This window comes from Lagenorhynchus albirostris, chromosome 17 (assembly GCF_949774975.1).
Source record: "Lagenorhynchus albirostris chromosome 17, mLagAlb1.1, whole genome shotgun sequence".
NCBI lineage: Eukaryota > Metazoa > Chordata > Mammalia > Artiodactyla > Delphinidae > Lagenorhynchus > Lagenorhynchus albirostris.
Genome location: NC_083111.1, coordinates 49,308,723 through 49,329,730, shown reverse-complemented (window position 1 = coordinate 49,329,730; position 21,008 = coordinate 49,308,723). Strand labels below are relative to the sequence as shown.

Here is a 21,008-nt window from a genome sequence, read left to right as displayed (position 1 = left end):
CCTTCATCTACCACTTAAATGACAATGTTTCCCATGGCAGAGGAAAACTCCTTGGCTCTCATTTCAAGGGTAGTCTTTCTGGTTGATTTCACTTTCATTTTGTGGCTACTTCCCACTAGTAGTAAATTTACTCGCAAATTGCTCTACGTAGACTAAACTACTTTAAGCTTGAAAATTATTTATTTTACTCCTTGCTAGAGGTTTCCTCTTAGCCCTCTCAATAATTCCAAAACTGAACTTGTCTCTCACCGAAACTGATTCCTCTCCTAACAATTCCCCCCATCTTTTTAAGGTACCACAGGCACCCAGTTACCCAAGCTGTAAGACTAGGAGCGTTTCTTGACTCCTGGTTCCCCCACAACATCCAAATCCCATTGTTTACCAAGTATTATTGATTTTAATTGATTAACTCTCATCTTCCATCTCTCCATCCACTACCTTACTTAGTTCAGGCCCTCAAAGAGTTTCTGCTGTCCTAGAACAAGGCAAATACCTCGGTATGTGCTTTTCTTTTCCATACCCTTTTCTCTCAAATCAACCACCCACAGAGTCTCTAGAGTAATTATTCTAGAGTGAATAAATGTATTATAGCCATCCCCAAACTAAAACTCTTCAAAGTACCTCTATCACATACAGTCTTAGACCTAAGTTCCTTAAGAGAGTATACAAGGTTATTCATAATCAGGACTATCTCTATCATTCCAGATTCATTTCTTGCTATTCCCTGCCTTGTGGCTAATGCTCCAACAGCACTAAAACACGGTGTTTATTACTTTAGTAACTTTGCTCATATATTTCTTGAAAATTCCACCAACATCCTACCTTACCTCCCCCTAAATAATTCTAATTCTTCCTTTAAGATATAGCCTAGTTGTCATCTCCTCCATCACATTTTTATGTAAAAGTTGCCACGTTGTCCACCAGCAATGTCAGTGATTCCTTAATATGCTATGTATAGCTTTAAGTAAAGATAATTACTAGGAGGAAAAGTAGGGCTGGGGGTAAATTTTAAAATATAAAAGATATATTTATTGAAATAAAGGATATATCTTAAAGGGAAATCAATAAAAGGTAACCTGATATCCATTCTAAATATGTTTGTTTAAATGTTGAATGTGTTTTAAAATACACAATGATCAGAGATAATTTTGCACTGGTCAGCATAACCTGTTCAGAAGAAAAAGAAGTTTTTAATATTAGTTAAATATTTGTTTCCTGAAGTAATATAAAAGAAGTTTAGCAAACATTATTTAAGCTTCTCTTCATCTGTTCCAAAGAGAAAGCACTCATAATACTTCATTTTACAAACATGAAACAGAGAGACCAATTGTTCTGATTCTTCACATATTGGAGATGCCATGTTGAGTTCACTACATTTATTCCATTCAGAAAATTCCAGATTTCATACAGCCAAACTATGGTCTACTTGGAACTATTAACATATATTTATTCACAGAAAGGGAATTCCCAGACCATGGTAGTTAATGCCACCTTGAAATCTAGACCAGGAAACTGGATACTTAGAAAGTTGGTGCCAATTTCTTTTTATTCTTTCCACAATCCTCAATAAAGAGGTCACTTTTCCTTTAAATGTTCAGTTATTTTTTCTCAAGTAGGTAGTTAGGGAGAACTTGGGTAATTTAGATAAAAAACCATTTGGCAAGAGACAGAGATTGATCCACATTTGGACTTTGTCAAATAGGGAAAAGCAGAACAATGTAGCAAGGGAACTGAGGATATTTCTGAGAATGGATTCAACCTCTGGATATGTAAGTAAGTAAAGAAAAGTGGAGACTAATTGATAAAGGTAAATGGGTAAAGAGAATGGAGTTGTCTATTGAGATAAAAGAACCAATGAGTTAAAAGTAACTCAATGAAAGAATAAGAAGGAACCATGTGTAGTTCTTGTCCAAGAGTGAAGTATTTTGTATTAATTGTAAATGGAAAGTAACCTTTAAAAATTATATAAAATATTAAATTTTTAAAAAAAATTAAAAAGATTTCAAAGGTAGAACAATTTCAAGTGACGATAATATTCAGAGCATGGCCATGGGAGTGACTGAGTGAAGTAGAACTGGGGGTAAAGTTCACTACCTCCAATTTGAGATGGTCAAGGAAGTGAGTGGGTGCTGAATAGATCATTCAGGTGAATGCTAACAGCACTCAGGCTCATGGCAGAAATTGTGATAAAGAGGAAAACACATGCATAAAATAGCATAACCAAGAGGTCAACAGATGATATCAATGTGTAAGGGAAATGGGTGATTGTGTTCAGTTGTATTACCTACAAAGGTTCAGGGGATAAACAAGAAGCATGGAATGTTACAGTAATAAATAAAGAAGAAGGGATAGGTGACTAGAAGAGTTTTTATATTTTCAACAATCCCCAGAATCTCATAGTGGATTTAAGTGGGAGTCAGCGGGACCGAGTAACTCAGAAAGTTAGCAGAGTGAAATAAATGATCAAAGTCACTTTAAAAAAAAAACAAAGGAAGGAAATATTAAGCTGAATGTTCAGTACAGCATTTACTACTTCTTTGGAAGAGGCATACGAATGCAATAGGCAAGGAGCTTATAGGTAGATGCAAGGAGTATAACCAACCATATATTCTGGTTCTTGGTTCGGGTAGTAGATTCATAAATGCTTATTTTATTACTATGCTTTGAAACATGCACACATTCTTTTGTATGTGTCAAAGTAATAACGATAAAAGATAATATTTTTAAAAGCAACTAAAGACTGCATTCTCACAAAATCTATCCAACTTTTCCGGAGTAGGTGTACACTAGACTCACAGATTTGAATAATTTAAGTGACAGCAAATCTTATAGTAAGTTATTTGATAACTTGTTTTCTAAAACTGATTTTTCTAACCTTGTATTACTTTAATATGAACATCAATGATATTGTGTTTCCTGAATATAAACTAAATTATGGCACAAAAGACAATTCAGAAATCTCTCTATCAAAATAGGCCAGCTAGGCTGAGACTGAGAATTTGAGTAAGTATATGAAATTGATAACCAACCTAGAGCTGATAAAGAACTGGTTCTATCTATGTTGGGTTACTGAAAGAATAAATGATATGAAGCAGACAAGCTACTTATTGATAATTAAGAAAAATACAGAGTATGAAAAACTAATGTGGTTCATGATCTTAATTTATATTTAACTGGAAAGATACCAGTGTAAGAAGAATAAGCCTATAGTCAGTAATGTCTCATTCACGCCACCCACCTTAAGAAAGGTCTTGCCCCATTATAAGGATTATAAAACTGTTTTTTGCCCAATTATAAATTATAAAACTGCTTTTCACATTTCTGTAAGATAAATGTATGATCATTGCAACCAAAAAATAGTCTGAATGTAATATACAGCAATAATAAAAATAAAAGTCATTAACAACAACAAAGTAAAAATTATTTAGTATTGAAGCAAAATAACAGAAAAAGAGACTGAGAAATGTAAAAGAAAATAAAATATAGCAATAACCACTATCATATAATAAACTGGAAGGCACTAAATTTCAATTACATTTACTGAAAGACATCACAAAATTTGAATTATTAGGAATTTATTATTGATGATATCTCTATGTTTCCTTCCACATTTGTCTAAATGAATTCAATCCTTAGGAATTTACCCATTAGTTTCAATTATTTTTTTCTAAGCTCTTTCATTATCAACTCTTAATTAACTAAACTAATAGGATAAAAGTGGTCACACATAACCCAAATCACTTTGAAACCATAGTCAGAGTGAGTACAGCACATAATTCCTTATCTATACAGCTAAATCCACAACCACATTATTATTGCCGTTTTCTCTGCCTACCAGGCCTAAAAATGTTGTCACTGAACTGGCTCAAATCCCTAAAGCTACGTTTAGCCTTGAGAAACTGCAAGCTTTACAGACCTTCTTTCCCCACTCGATTTCCTTCTAGGATTAACTAGAAAGCTAATCTTCCTTTCTGTTAAATGCCAGGTAATTTATATTTCCCTTCAGTACAAGGAGAATGGTGGTAGACTAGAAATACTGGGTCTGGGTAGACAGACTCAGTATTCTCCAGGGATCTGGGTTCATCTACCATAACCAACGAGTAGATCACAGCCACCTTTGACAAGGTAACCATAAACCTGAGCTTACCCTCATAAACCTCAGCCCAACCTAAGCACTTTCAAGGACTGACTGCAGAGGGAGGTGGGGGAAGTGGGTTGTTAAGATATGTACCAATCAACTAGTTCTGCCTAAATATCTAATTATCAACTAGTGCTGCAGAGGAAGGTGGGCTGTCAAATGCAATTAATTTTTAATAATACTATTATTCTACTTTTGTATGTAATAAGAGTCAAATGTAATTTCTGGTGAGTTAAACTTTTAGAATCATCAGAGATGATCCTAGCCCATTAAGGGAAGCTATATTTTTGACATCCTAACACAATTAAAGTGTTTATATATGCTTTATTTTCTACTATTTTATAAGGATAATACTTCTATGTTTCATCAATAACCATATATGTATATATAAAAAACAAAAATAGAAGTGAGTTATATCATATCAATAGATAGGCACATGCAATTCTACGAACAGACTCAATTGTAAGAAAAATATACCTGCCATCCCTGTGATGATGTTCAATGGTCTGACTGTATCTGGAGCGAGGTAGAGTAAGAAAATGACTGCAAGCATGGTAGAAACAAGAATATAAATGAGACTCAGGAAAGAAATGAGAAAGTACATTTTAATTTTTAAAAGTGAGATTCAAAAAAGATAAGCAGATAGTAAGCAAAGCAAATGAAAACTGTTACTGGAAAGCTTGCTCCTTCCTCCCAATGTCCATTGTAATATGGCAGTGCTAAAGGTTAAAATATGCTAAATATTCTAAAACAAAACACAAGAAAATGTAACAAATTGAGATTAAACAAATAATATTTCAAAATAAAATCTTATCAATTATCACTCAAACATCTTTAGCACCATCTATAAAATGTTATACAATATAGATGCTTTCTCATTTTTTAGGAGGAAAGGTAGAAAGAGAAAAATAATAAAATAACCAGAAAGCTTAAGAGGAAAATAATAAAAGAGGTAATTTCTAATACTTATCACACTTAGGAGATTTTATAAGGTTGCTATTTCTTTTTCAATCATTACTAGTTAAAAGTAACTAAAAGAGTTTATAAAATTCCATTTAGAAAGGAGCAAACTGATTCAAATTCCTTTAATTGAATGCTAATTTTATTTTGTAAATGTATCAGATGCTATCCATTTTCCATTCACTATGTTTATTATATGTTTATTACATGCTATTGGCTCTGCTACACTTCATGCCTCATGACTACCATAAGCCATCAAAGTAGCACATTGACCTTTTTACCCTTCTGTAGCTGATTCTCTTCTTTCTATAGCACTGATCTAAAATTTTTCTATTTTTTTAAGTCTTTCATGTCAAAACACTTAATTTTGGCAGAAGATCATTATGTTTCAGTAAAAAATGGAAACCAATCTTGGTCTCTCTCAACACCTCTAAATATAGAGTACATATATATTTATATCTCCACTTGTCCTCTTTTGCAGCAAACGAAGAGGCAATTCCTCTACTTGTAATCCTACTTCCCACATGACCTTGCTTCATTCATTTTTGTCTCATGCCTTCCCTTCCACAACTGCACTTAATCCTAAAAATAAAACTTCACTAACCTTGCCTTCCTCTGACTTTTTTTCATCATAAAACATCTTAGACATATCTACAATTCTTGCTACCACTTTCTCACTTCTCATGCTTAAAGCTTACTGTGATTTGATTTCTGTCTCTATCATTCTCTTGAAGCTGTGAATATTACCTGTGAAATTCTAAAAAGTCCTTTAATTTCCTCTTGATCTTCATCACACTCCACTTATCTATGGTTTTAGACAATGATTTTCAACCTCTATTTCTTGACACTCTCTTGGTTTCTGAAACACTATTCTCTCTGGCTATTAGAAGTTTAGAATGGATAACCAACAAGGCCCTATTGTATAGTCCAGGGAACTATATTCAATATCCTGTGATAAACCATAATGGAAAAGAATATTTAAAAATGTCTATATGTGTATAACTGAGTCATTTTGCTGCACAGCAGAGATTGGCATGACATTGTAAATCAACTATACTTCAATGAAAAAAAATAGTGTTTATATAACACTTAACTATGTGCCACATACTCCATTAAAGCTTTGTCTAGATCTCATTTGCTTCCCGTAACAACTCTTTGAGATAGGGTCTAGTATTCCCACAGACAGAGAAACTAGGCTGTGAGTGCTTGCGCACGGCCGTAAAGTAAGTAGCAGGACTGGCTTCAAACTCTGGGCTTTCTTCAGCCAAAATTCAGGCTCTTAACATGTACACATTGGTCTGGTCTCTGCCTATTAAGTGCTTCTTTATCCATTTCACTTACTGATTCCCTTTCTTTTTATTCCTCAGAGACAGTGGTTTCCCAAGATTTGTTCCTCGACCTTCTTTATACTCCAACACCTTCTTTCTGGATAATATTATTTGCTTTTATAGTGTAAATTCTCACTTTGGTTTAGCCTTGATTTGTCTTTGGGTTTCACATTTCCAGGGGCTTCCTGGGATCTCCACATGGCTGCTTGAGTGTCATGTAGGCATTTTAGAAAAACACATGTTAATTGTGAGACAAGCAAGACATTGGCCTATTTGGACATCTGGTGCTACATTTGTGAAATAAGGGGGCTGGAGCAGTAGTTTTCCAACTTTCTTTTTGAGCGGAAGACCAGTTGTTTTTCAAACAAAATTTTATGTAAAACCAATATTTAGGAATTCAATAAAATCAAAATGGCACTGCTACAGAGGGAGGAAGAAGCCTAGACCCTACCCATTTGGCTTCATCCTTACCTACAACAGCAATTCTTCACGTACCTCTTTAGAACATAGTACCCTATAATCTCTAAAGGCCCTTCTAGTTTCATATATAACTCTTTAATCCCCCTTTGGAATTTAATATAATACTTTAGCTATTCCTTTTCTTTTAATTCCACTTTCAACTAAGGATTTAAATATTTACTTAATAAACCAAGCTTTAAAATCTCAAAATTTAACTCCTCCATTTTCCTTATTTTCCACATTCAATTGATTTACAAACATTGCTCATTCTAATGCCTAAATAACTCAGATTTATTCCTTCTTTTCCTTTTCTTCTGCCACTACCTTAAATCAGGCTTACCATGTCCACTGAAATAACCTTCTATTAGGTCTCCTTTCCTTCAGAATCCAACCCTCTCCTGGTCCACTCTGTCTGTGGAAGTATATTTACAAAGTATGTTTCTTATCATGTAGGCACATTGCTCCAAATCCTTCAATGCCTTCCCATATCAAAAAACAAGTATATATTCTTTAAAATGGTACGCCAACTAAGTTGTAAGCTACATTCAATCTTCATCTCCTATTACTTCCCTTTTCCCATACCACAACTTTTTATCTAGGTACAACAGACTACCTAAGATTCTCTAAATATATCCCATACTCTCCTGACTTCCAGACTCTGTTCATGCTCATCACTCATCCAAGAATGCCCATCATACTCCCTGTCTCCACTTCATTGCCTTTCAAAATTCTTCTCATTTTTAAAGTCCAACTTCTCTTTGAAGGTCTTTCCAATAGATACAAGCAAGTAATTTTCTCTCCAATCTGTTCCAACACTACTATGCTTAGGCCTCCCAGTCCTCTACATTTTATAACTAGTTGGTATATTGTATAATTAGTTGGTATGAATTACTTAGTATAATCAGTTGGATCATCTGTTTATCTAGACCAGGAGGAAGCCTATTTTAAATCTTTGTGCATAATGCTTGACCCACTCAATAAATATATTTTGGGTTGAACTAAAAAGTATAACACAATTACACTGTTTTCATGGTCAACCTACTGTCCAAAGAGAGCAGTTGTTCACATAATCATAGAAACATTCTAGAACTGTAAACAAAAAATTACAAACCTATGTAGTATAAGAAAATAGGGAAAATGGTATCAAAAAGAGACTTCCTTGGCTTTACAAGAGGAGAAAGAAAATCCAGCAGTAGTGATGTTGGGATTTATTGCATTAAAAAGGAATCAACTGTCTCTGAAAATTACTTAAGAGTAACAAAAATGTGTAAAATTCAAAGCTTGTTAAAATTTTCATATCATAGAACATATATATCATCATCCAATTTCTAATATTTTCCTTGGGGAGGTTTATAATTAATTTTGTCTCTATAACACGAAAGAAAACATTGTATAGGAATCACCTTCATCAAGCAACAGTTTGTTTTATTTCACTTTTTGTGATGGTTAATTTTATGTGTCAACTTAATTGGCCAAGGGGTGTCCACATTAAACATATTTCTGGGTATGTATGTGAAGGTGTCTCAGGATGAGATTCTCATTTGAATCAGTGGAATCAGTAGATTTCCCTCTTCATTGTGGGTGGACCTCAGGCAATCTGGTGAGAGCTTGAGTAGAACAAAAGTAAGAAGAAGGAGGAATTTTTCCCTTTTTTCCTGCCTCATTTTTGAGCTAGACATCTCATAACTCTCTGGCCCTCTGACTGAGATTTATACCATCAGCTCTCAGGTTCTCTGGCTTTTGGACTTGGTCTGAATTATACCACCATTTCATGGGTCTCCACCTTGCAGACAGCAGATGGTAGAATTTTTCAGCCTCCATATTCATGTGAGCCAATTCCTCAAAATAAATCCCTCTCTCTCTATCCAACCTACTAGTTCTGTTTCTCTGGAGAACCCTGACTATATACTTTTCTATAGATATGTTATACCTCTTAACCTAATCTGGTCATGATCCCGCCTTGAGATGGAGTGAAAAGTATAAAGACGCATCTATGAATATTACACAAATTAACCATACTGTTTTAGTAAGCCCCCTAAAATCCACTTAAGATACAGAAGTCCTTTGCTGCATCCAATTAGTACAACTTAAAAACATTTTATTTATACTTCTCTATTAAAGCATTCTTACTTTTCTCCCCAAATTAACAGATATTATAAAATCTAAGCAATAGTCATGAATATACATAATGAGTTAAAGTTGTTATATTACAAAATGCATTTAATCCAATTTGTTTGAAATTTTTAAAAAATTGAGCAGAGCTGTAATTCACTGTAAAAGAATAAAATAGAAAACTAAAAAAGTGACTAAATTTTAAAAAGAGAAAGAAATGAAGTAACAGATTCTCAAATCATGAGAAAAAATATCACTATTCAAAGAACTGAACAAGATTACTGATCCAATTTCCTGACACACTCTGATTCTTACTAAGAAATATAATCTTTGAAGACAAAACAAAATTATATTTTTTATGAATTATCCTTCTATATATTTCATTAGCCTGAATGTTACCTTTTAGGACTAGCAGATACATAAAAAGGACTGCAAAAGGAGATAAAAATCTTATTCTTAAGTAACCTGTAGATTTTGAAAGCTAAGTTTCCAACAATCTCAACCTAATTCCAAACTTTCTGCTCTGTCTCTGATATTGTTACTGTTTTGCTACCTTATAGTTCCTAAAATATACTATGATTTAAATAAGCTAAAATACATTCCTGAAATATAATGAATAAAAAGTTATATTGTTTTTGTACGATGAATTCTCTCTTTTCATTTACTTTCTCTATATTTTCAAACTTTCAGAGATGCATTTCTCTCATAGTTTATAACTGAAAGGACCACAAAAAGACTATAAATAGTTATAGGTATGTTTGGCACTTTCTGGTAGCTGGTTGCCTGATAAAGAGTAGAGAAATAGCATGTGTGTGAGGTATTTCAGAGATCCATATAACAGGGCATTTTTCTTTTTAGAATATAAATGCATTCATTGAATGCATAGAAGAAAAAAGTTTATGAAGTAATATATCTTCTACCAGTGTTATGTTTTTTTTTTATGCTAAAAGTATACTCTATGGAATTAAATGCAACCAATATATTTCGGTCTCTAAGATAGACATAAAAATATGTACTGTAAGATATCTCTGACATGCTACAGAAATAGTATCTAGTACTCCACACTTATTCTAATAGTAAATTAACTCCTATAAACAAATAAGCTCTTGAAATATTTCTAATACTAAAGTCACATGGTTTGCCCCAGAAAAATGATGTTCCTTGTTGTAGTAGTTACCAGGATTTACCAGAGAAACAATGATACAAAAAGTATGGGCGATGAAAAGGAAGATGAAAGATGTCCATTACAATTAATCATTTTTAGTTAATATCCTTGTATCCAAGTTTCTGAATTACTTGTAATGAACCTACTTTCTTTTCAAAACATAATAGGAATTTGACTCATGAAAATAAAGTGAGATGTGCAAAGATCCAATCAAAATTTTATATATAATTTTTTTATGTTACCTATAGGAAAAGGATATTGTTACACCCTTAAGTTTAACCAGGTACTACAAATTAATGTCAAATAGCATCATTTCTCACCCAATATAGCCAATGTAAAAGCCATTATCTTCATTCACACTTTCCAATATGTTTCCAAGTCCTGCATCCTTCGTACTGGGTCTTTCTGATGTACATGTGTATTCTGCCTCTGTGTCTTTGCTTTTGTTCTTGCCTGAATAAACATGCCCATTTTTTCAAGGTACAACTCATGTCCTATATTCTCTACAAACGTCTTTAAAAAACACCTGAATTGACTGATTTCTCTGCTTAATTGATAAGCACATTAAAATGTAAATTATTTGTAAGCCAAAAATCCTTTTAAAATGTTAAGAGTAAGGCACCTTTTTTAAGTACCATGCAACTGGAGGCACTATGTCACTTAACCCAACAACCCTATAAAGTTGGTACTAATATTCTAATTTTATAGATAAGGAAATCAAGTGTTAAAGAGATTCGTTTTCACAAAGATACACCGCTAGCAAGTGGCAAAAAGCTTAAATTCAAACCCAATGCCATTTGGTTCCAAATCCTATGAAAAAAGTACATTCCATGAAATACTATTAAGGTCAGTGTGTCAATTCTTACTGACAAGAAAGGTTAATGCACCACTCAAAATACCTGAATTTTACCTACTCTCTCAAAGGAAATTCTCTTTTAGGCTTTTTAATCAACAGTATTATTGATTGACTCTATAAAATGCTGTTCATGAAAGTTCACTGTAAGAGGTCTAAAGTATTCTTACCTTCTAAATAGTACATAAAAATTACAATGCTTTCACATGCATTCTATTATAGAAAATCTTTTAGAATATTAGGATAAAACAGAAATTAAGAACCCATTGTTTAATAATATGATAGACTACCTACATGAATAATACTGTATTTTTATTTTTGATTCTTCATGTTAATGAATAATGATTACAAAATTAATATATTAGAAATGGTTTTACAGTCCTATTTAAATGAAATTCTATTTTATTTATTTCAAAAAGGATTTGAAACAGCTCACAATTAAGAGTAATTATGATCTGGTAATGTACAACACAAAAGTAATGAAACCACACGGATCATCTTTCCCCAAAACTTCTGAATTACTTGAACATTTTTGCTAAACTAAAAGATCCATAAAGTTATAAAGTAAACAAGAAAATATGACATTTCAATTATGACTAATTCAAATATTAACTAATACCAAGGATTTAATAGCATTTTTCTGGTCACTAGCCTTAGGGCTATATGTCTTAAAATATTGATAAAATATTATGCATTTGATATGATAATGACTATTTCTGTTTGTAAGTATAATTCTAGAGGTTAATTTTATTCTATTCTTCTCTGCAAGATTTAGACCATACTGTATTATCTTCAGAGAAAATATCAAGTCCATTTTATATAAACTTGGAAGATTTAACGCCATTTCAGACTTTTCTCCCTCATCATTTGTTTAACAAACATTCAATGAACAAGGAGTTTATGAATCATTACATAAATAATTTCCAAAAATTACTTAAGTTCTGTTAGGTATCAAAAAACTCATTTATCCACCCTAATATGACTCCTTCCTAATCACACTAACATATTCACTATTATTGTTCTTGATAAGCATCAATTTCTATAGGTAGCATGCCTATAATTACCCCTAAAGACACAAACCACTGTGAAAAAGTCAAATAAATGAAAAAGAAATAAAACATTACATTAACTTTCATTCAACACTAGGAAAGATATTAATTTAATAATTTCTTATTTCTTCTTAGATCTCAGACACAAAAGCCAACACTTGTTTGACACTATTAAAGACTAAGATATTCCCTATCTTTTCTTTTGGAAAAGTGTACTCCAACACAATGAAATTATAAGCATGAACTGAGTATAACCCTAGATTTAGATAAAACAATTAAATATATAAATATTGACAGCAAATTTTCATATCAATTGATTGAAAACCCCCAAGTGTTTTTACTAAAATTAGTTTAGGATGCATACAAAGAGACTTCTGAGTTCCCGTGTTATTTCATCATAATATTCTCTGAATAGTAATTTAAGCTTTCTATCCTAATCCTTATCTTAAATCCTTTTAATAGTTTTGGGGATATATCATAGCATTTTCTATTTTATATGTAACCAAACCATGAATTAGAGGGTTAACCAATTTGCTTAACTTAAAAAAATTAGTAGTAATTAACGTATGTATTGAAACATAGCATATTACTTCTAAGTATATCACATTTAATAGAGCAAATTCAGAGAAGTCTCTCAAGTACAGCAGCTGACAAGCATGATTCTTTAAGTTGCTTAAAAGGTTTACTGAAAGCCATGAGGAAAAACCTCTTCGTAAATCAGTTTTTGCGTCTGTTTCCTAAACAAACCAAACTTGTCTTAACACTTTTATATAAGAAAAGTCACACTTATTTCCCAGATGAACGTAAAAGACTTTAAATCTGTTGTCTCATGAAAGTATTTTTCTATATGATAATTGGTTATGATACGGTAAAAATAATAAAACATCTTGTTTTCCTCATGATTATCATTATAACCTCATGTGCAAATTCACTAAATTAACTGGTTTGATTTAACAAAGTACCAAAATTGAAAGAGCAAAATGAATTTTTTTTCTTACCAAACAAAAGGTTATTTTTGTTTCTTTAATTTTTTTTAATGATGTGGCAATCACAAGAATCAATGTAGGTATTGTAAAGGAAGCATATGGTTTTAGAAACTAAGATAAGAAATACCCAAGTTCAGGATGAAAATATTTTATGGTAATACCTTCTTCCTGAAGGCAGCAATTACAATAAGCTCTAATAGTATTTGATCATATTTACCTGTCTCTATCTGGAGAATAATGGTCATCCATGACACGATGTCTATCCATTCGGCTAATTGTATTATAATGTCCTGTAGTAGAGCGTGTCCCTCGAAGTCCCTGTTCCACATTCCGACTGAAATAGCAAGATCCATTAAATATCTTAATAGACCATAGTCACATATTATACTAAGAAACAAAGTTTATTAATAAAGATAGTAGAAAAAGACAAAAATCACTGTAATGTCAAGTCCAAGGTTTTTGTTTTGTTTTAACTAATAGGAGATTGCTGCTATAACAGAGGTATAACATAAAAGTAAGCTAATATCAATGGGGATGGAGAAAAGGATTATCAAAACTATGAATGGATGACTCCCAGGTGTATAGTAGTGATAACGATATATGTAACACAGGAGGAGGAATAGATTTGTATGGTGAAAATGAGTTCAGCATGTTGCTTATAGACAATATATTGGTGGATCTTATTTTAGGGATATTAATTGCTATTTCTTTTAAAATCTAAACTGATGTCTTTAGAATTGATTAATGACTATTTTTTTAAGCTGCCATTCTTGGCCTGGATTGTCTACTTATATACTTCTTTTTCATGATGGAATAAACCTTTTACATAAGCTCCTGTTATTACGGGCTTTCTATTATGTGCAGGTGAATCTAATCTAAAACCCATGCCAATTTTCTATTGGCATGTTCAAATACTTTTTCCCTGGTAAAAGTCAAGCATTCTTTTTTTTTTTAACAAGAAAGGACTTAATTTATTAAAGCTACAAATTCAAAATCTCTTTCTCTCTTGCACTTTAAATTTCAGATTACAAATCTTATTACTCTACTGATAGGCCTACCACATTTAAACAATTACTTTTCAGAAGACTTTTAATAATTTTAGTCCTGTTTATAAATTTAGTTAATTCAACATCTTCAAACATTTTAAACTATGTTTGTTAATGTAACATATTAGATTTTCTCTTCAATTAATTGTCTAAATTAACACTTTTAAAGTCCTTAATATCCTTATAAGTTGTTAAATTTATAAATATAATAAACCTTTTCTCTTAAATAATGCAATACCATGTATAAAATTAAGATTACAATTTAAAATTCTAAGTCTAAATGCCTAAAACTAACTCAATTACTCATTTAAAATAAGTGTTATAAGGCTGTCATTCTAAGAGTTCAAATTTCCTTAAACATTGCAAGTATATAAAATGCGAAATTATGCACATATTTCCTGTTAGGAAACACATTATTTCCATGGTTCTTACTCCATTAAGGCTTTCTGTACTTAACTGGATTGATCAGAGTTTTCCACTAAGCATAAGACTTGGAGTTGCAGATTTTCCAAGCAATTCTTCCCACTGCCCATGCATTCCTTTTTAGTCTTCTCATGATTGTTCTTAATTGTACAGCTCCATCAAATGTTCTTTTTTCCAATTTCTTAAATTATCAATATCTATATCATTCATGAGTATAATTAGTTGGGTCTAACTAGATCTGCTCAATATACATATGAGACTGGAAGTTGGATCTTCTTTATAACTATAACTATAAAATTATATATAGGTCATCTAAAGTTACAAAGTAGCCCATATTTCATCTTACTCTCATTATATAAGCTATTGGTAGCAGGTATGTTTTTCCCTAAGTAACTTTTTTCTACAAGAATTTATTATCTTTGAAAATTTCCAATAATATTTTATGATAAATAGGCTTATAATATCATCTTACAAATAAAATGTTATGCTGTCTTACCTCTGTGGAGGAGGGACACTGGGTGACCAAGATCTAGTCCTTCCTATAACATCCACTCGGTGAGGAGACCCTGATGGTGAACAATAGTTTGATGACATTACTTGTTCTGGCACTGACAATGTTGAGCTTTGAAGATCTCGACCATTGTGTCGATAATCTAAAGGTGGAAATATTAAGATTATAGTTATCTCTACACTAAGATCTCTTGTATTTTGTATTTCACTGAAAAAACATAAAATGTTAGTGAAGTTGAAAAGCTCTGAATATACTAAATGTAAAGCATAATGAATAAAGCATAACAGTAAGATAAAATAATATTTTATAAACACTTAAATTGAAAAGGAAAGACAAATATTCAAATATTTAGAGAGCTACTATGTCCAAGGCCCTATGCTAGGTAGAGTAAAACTTTTTTACACAGTTAATAATCTTCAGTAAAAGATTCAAGTTTATTCTAAAAACATTTTCATCTCTTCATTGACCTAGAAGAGCTTCAAATAATTCTCAACAATTATAAAGGAGGGAGGCTCCAATAAAAATGTTAAAAAAAAAAAAAGTGGGAGGGGATATGGGGATATATGTATGCATATGGCTGATTCACTTTGTTGTACAACAGAAACTAACACAGTATTGTGAAGCAATTATACTCCAATAAAGATCTATTTAAAATAATAAAATAAATAAATAAATAAAATGATTACCTTGACAAAAAGTTTCTAATTTCTATACTCTATAGTTATTTCTTTAAGAAATAAACAATATTAGAAAGCACTCTGAATACCATTTGAAGTAAATATGTAAATTCTGATATATTTCAAGCATTTGAAGTTATCTCCATATCCTTTTTATAAACATCAAAATCAGGACTATGGTACTGTAGTTTTTGAAATGTTATCTTTCAAATGCATTATTAAAATATGGTATATGATGAAAAAACCATGTCTCAAAAATTACACTGGATTTCAAAATAACAACATATAGGATATTACAGCAGTCTTTTTTCCTCAATGGATTATTAAATGATTCACTATATAGTAAATTAATAACAACATTGAGACAAGAAACCATGATGTTTCATGGTAGTAAAAAGTAATGAACCCAGGGTAAACACTTTGAATTGTGTAGGTTTGTGAAATACTATTCTGTAACAACAAAAATTTTTCCAGAGAGTATTAACCAAAATAATGAATGATTCCTGAAAAGTTTTTTTTCAAAAGATACAGTTCCTTTAACAGAATGGAAACATAATAACATGATCATTTTTTTGTCATCCTGGAAGTAGAAAATAAAAGAATTGAGATATGCCAAAAATGGCATCAAGATAAAGAGCTTTAATGACCTGAAGGAAAATATTTTGGGTGGAAAAAATCTGATGTGGCTAAATATTTAACAAAGAGAAGAAGTTGAAAAGTCAATTAAAGGACTAGAACACAAGCAGGAAAGGAAAAAACTGCTAACGATCTCCAAGCAAGAGATCATGAGAAATATGACTTTTTAAGGTTTAATTCACAAACCATAAAACACGAAAAATATTTTTGCAGTCTTAGTGAATTAATATATTGTTAACCCTTAGTGCAAAAAATAAAGACTAAAAGATAGTCATTGGGTTTTTTAAAAGTAGTACACTGGTAGCATGCAAACTGACTCATATTCTATCAAAAACTGTCCAACAAAAACTATCAGTCACTGATGCAACTGCAGCACGTCTTACATACAATAAAACATATTTTGTTCATGATAAAATTAGTTATGCTTATTAAATTTGCTGAGCTAATTAACCTTCAAGAAGAAGAGAATCAAACATTTTTATAGTATTTTGAGTATAATATATATAAAAATTTTGCCAGAATTTATTAAAAAATAGCTACTTACCTAAAATATTAAATCATCAGATAAATTTCTAACCATAAATGAGGCAATATTTTAAACCACAATACCATAATTTCAAAATGTAGCTGCACCTGATACTAATCCACATAACAACAATGAAATAATTTCAAAAAGTGGATTCAAATATTTGACATACTTGGGTATGTTAGTGATGTTAGAAAGATTTTTTTCACAGTTAGTGAAGTATAAAGAAGTTTCAGTTATATAACTTCTCAAATTTATAGTGAAATCCTTATTACTTAGTAGTTTAAAAATAGAAAATTGGTATTACTTATGAGACATCTTTCAATAGAATATTCAATCTAAGAACTGGTACAGGTATTCCAGCAACTAGAATTATTCAGTTTAAACTGCCATAGGCTGTTTTGGGGGAGGGGGCATAAAGAGGCAAGTCCTTTGTACCTCATTATATTTATCTATCTATTTACATATTTACTGGTAAATAATGATGAGTCACACTTCCTTATTATCACTATAAAATAATTCTGAAATTCTTACCTGATACTACACCAATTCCATCATCGCAGTCATAGTCAGAGACTTCACTATCACTTATTCTCTTAGACCCTATGAAGCAAACAATAGCAATAATTAAAATTGCTAATCATTTAAGGAAAAAACCCCTCACCAACCTGAAAAACAAATGAAAGGATTTTGAATGGAATACTTGAGAATAAAAAAAAGAGAGAGAGAAGAAAAGTCATTTTGACCTTACAAACACCTGTTTTTACATATATTTCCTTATGTGAGGGTATTATTTTTGAAATGTATAAGATAAAGTTCCTAAAAGGATTAAAGCCTGAAATAATATTAAATATTAAATAATACATGTTAGTGATTTGATGCTGATTGATAAAATCTATTGGACAAAAAGCCGAGTCAAAAATAGCTCAATCAGGTCAGTTTTAGATGCTTTTAGACAAAGGCATTTAAATTTAGTAAACTTCAAAATACAAACAATGTTATATTCAAAGACATTCATGTGTCTCTTTCTAATATGCATGACTAATGAATTAAATATACCCAATTCTTTAATCTTTATTTTTCACACTCATGGAGAGGAAGCATAATTTAAGACATCTTAAATGTCCTTCCCTTACTATTACTTTAGTTGTTTTCTGTTGCTTTGAGAAAAATACGAGAAATAAGTCATCCACAAACTGACTTACACATTGTGAACTGTGTTATATTTTCTAAGAAACAACATAAGACAGAACAATAATAATTACAATAATTCAAGAGCCCTGTGTCTGTTTTCCTTACAACACAAATCTATAACAAAACTTTAAAACGTTAATCATGCTATGGCAAAAATAACATTAAATTGAATTAAGTAGAGCTTTGATGGCTAAAGCAGGCTGTCCTCACACTTAATGATGACATATACCACATATATAAATAAACATGTTGTAATTTGTTTTTTAATCTATCTTTTCTCCTACATGGAGAAAACACCTACATGGAGGTGTGCCTACAGGAATAGGCACACCTTACATAAGAGAAACTTTTATTTAAAGCATTTTTCCCTTCTTTGGTATCAGAAAATATTTAATGATAAATGAAGACAGTGTTGCTATTTCAAAAGAGAACTTGTTTTGTCCGTCTACTTACATAATTTATTACTCATTACATAGACTAAACTCTGTTATCAGAAAATAAATACTTTCCTGTAAGGTTTATAAAACACTGAAAGCTCATGTTGCATAAAATAGCAATAATTAAAATGTTCTAGGAATGCCCTCCAACATTTGCAACCTCCCCTTAGAAATACTCTCTCTATATTTTGTTGTAATCCCTGCCTTCTTGGGAGAGGGAGTCTTTCTTTTTTGCCAGGAACTGCAGTTATTGTTTTTCTCCTTTTAATGATTAGGTAATACCTATCATTTTTGGTCATGTCGTCCCACTGAGTGTACTCACTACTATTTTCCTTCCAAATCCATATGTCATAAAGTTTTGGACCCAATTGAATCTGAGGCTCTTATAGCACCAGTTAATATGGAAACTACATTATCTGACAACATCCCAACAGAATGCTCACAAAAGGATTTATAGAATTAGGACATACATTCTAAATGAACTTGGGAGAAAGGAGGGATAACACAGATGAGGCTATTGAGGAGACTTAAGAAGAACTGCTCAGCTTGTAACAAGATTTCACCTTGTAAATGATCAAGGACAAAGCAATGATTAGTTTAATGTGCCAGGTACAGTACAGAGCATAAAGATTACGTGCTTTTCATATTGATCAAGGATCAGATCTGCCTTTAATGTAAAATAAGAATGACACCAGCAAAAGATGAAGTTCATTTTATCAGCCTTTATGAGCCCTCTTGTGTGTGAGGGTGCGGGTGAGAGTGGGAGGTGAGGTATATATGTGGTTTGTAAATGCTACTGCCTTTCAGAATCTTGATTACTTTCCTGATAGAAGTCTTGACCTATTTTGATATTAATCCTATAGAGGTTAAATATATTGCAGTTATGTTCTATGTGGATCTTGTCACATTCTGATGAAATCAAGTAATTAAGTTTAATGTCACTGAATGGATCAATCTTCTCTTTTAAAGAGAAGAAATTTTAAAATTTCTTTAAGAAATTTCCTGAGCTTTTATACAAGCACAGAGATACCCTTATTTTCTTCTGAAAGTTTAAAAATTTTGTTCTGTGCATTTATATCCTATCCATCTTGAACTAAGTTTCTGTACGGCATGAGATATGGATGCAACTTCACTTTCTATATGGATAACACGTATCTCAGCATTGTTTATTTAATCATTCTATCTTTCCACAATGATCTGCAATGTCACTTCTGCTATAAATAAATGTATTCTATCTGCTAGGATCTGTTTGGTGCTCTACTTCTTTTTCCTTGTACAGGCTGTCTATCTATTAAACCAGTAACTCACTGTCTTTGTTATTACAATGTTATATATTGAAAAGCAAATCGTTTACCTAATTATTCATATATTTGATATTTCTCCTTTACTCTTCCATTTAAATTTTAGATTCAGGTTATCAAACTGCACAAAAACATCCTATAGGGACTTTGATTTGAAATGCATTGAATCAATACATCAATTCAGGGAGAAATGGCATATTTTACAGCATTGTTTTACTAGCCATGAACATGGCATTCTCTTCATTTAAGTTTTCTTTAAGATCTCTCTATGAAATTTTTAACTTCGGTCACTCAAATTTTCCACATTTGTTGGATTTATCCTTTGTATCTTATCATTTCTATTGCTATTAGAAATACTGTTAAAATTATGTTTTCTAACCTAATTGCTCATAAACAGAAATGCAATTTTATTGTAAAATAATGTTAATCAACCATCTTGTTAAAGTCTCTTTTTTTCTTTACTTCTAATAAATTTATTATTGTTTAATTGGAATTTTTCTATGGAGACAATTTACTTCCCAGTCCTAATGTCTTTTTTCTTTCTTTTTCCTGTCTTTCTATGCTAGTAAGCATAATATGGAAAGAAACAGAGAAAGTTTACAGTTCTTTCTAAATTCTGATTTTAAATAGAATTTTTCTAATATTTCCATTTAAAGTGATATCTGCTGAATTTACATTCTGTAAGATTGAGGAAAGTCTCTTATAAGTTCAGTGATATTTCATAAAGGATTTTCAATTTTTATTTACAATTCATTCTGGCCTGTTTCCTTCCTGTACTAACCTTTTGGTTTAGAAGCAAGGTTACACTAGCCCAACTAAATATTGAGAATTAGTCCTTTTTTATTCTCTGGGAGAATTTGTGTAGATTAAAAAAAAAAATCTGTTCTTTGAAATTTTGAGAGAATTAATCTATAAAATTACCATGGTCTGGTGTTTCCTTTGTGGGTATATTTTATTTTATTATTATTTTTTTATGTGTGGTATGCGGGCCTCTCACTGTTGTGGCCTCTCCCGCTGCGGAGCACAGGCTCCGGACGCGCAGGCTCAGCGGCCATGGCTCACGGGCCCAGCCACTCCGCGGCATGCAGGATCTTCCCGGACCAGGGCATGAACCCGTGTCCCCTGCATCGGCAGGCGGACTCCCAATCACTGGGCCACCAGGGAAGCCCTGTGGGTATATTTTAAATTGCTAATTCCACTTTTTGGT

At 31.7% G+C, this 21,008-nt stretch overlaps 1 protein-coding gene across 38 annotated transcripts in view; it reads right to left on the bottom strand.

Moving 5' to 3' along the window:
- RIMS2 (regulating synaptic membrane exocytosis 2) overlaps positions 1-21,008 on the bottom strand; it is a 576,987-nt gene that overhangs the window by 205,664 nt on the left and 350,315 nt on the right. For 24 of the 38 annotated variants that reach the window (XM_060127293.1, XM_060127304.1, XM_060127300.1 and 21 more), the window contains 3 exons: positions 17,404-17,472; positions 15,016-15,172; positions 13,268-13,384 (listed from right to left, as the gene is read on the bottom strand). In XM_060127293.1, coding sequence (XP_059983276.1) covers positions 13,268-13,384; positions 15,016-15,172; positions 17,404-17,472 — 343 coding nt within the window. Of the gene's footprint in view, positions 1-4,615; positions 4,682-13,267; positions 13,385-15,015; positions 15,173-17,403; positions 17,473-21,008 lie in introns of all 38 variants that reach the window. The other 14 variants (XM_060127289.1, XM_060127295.1, XM_060127305.1 and 11 more) reach the window with 1 other exon arrangement.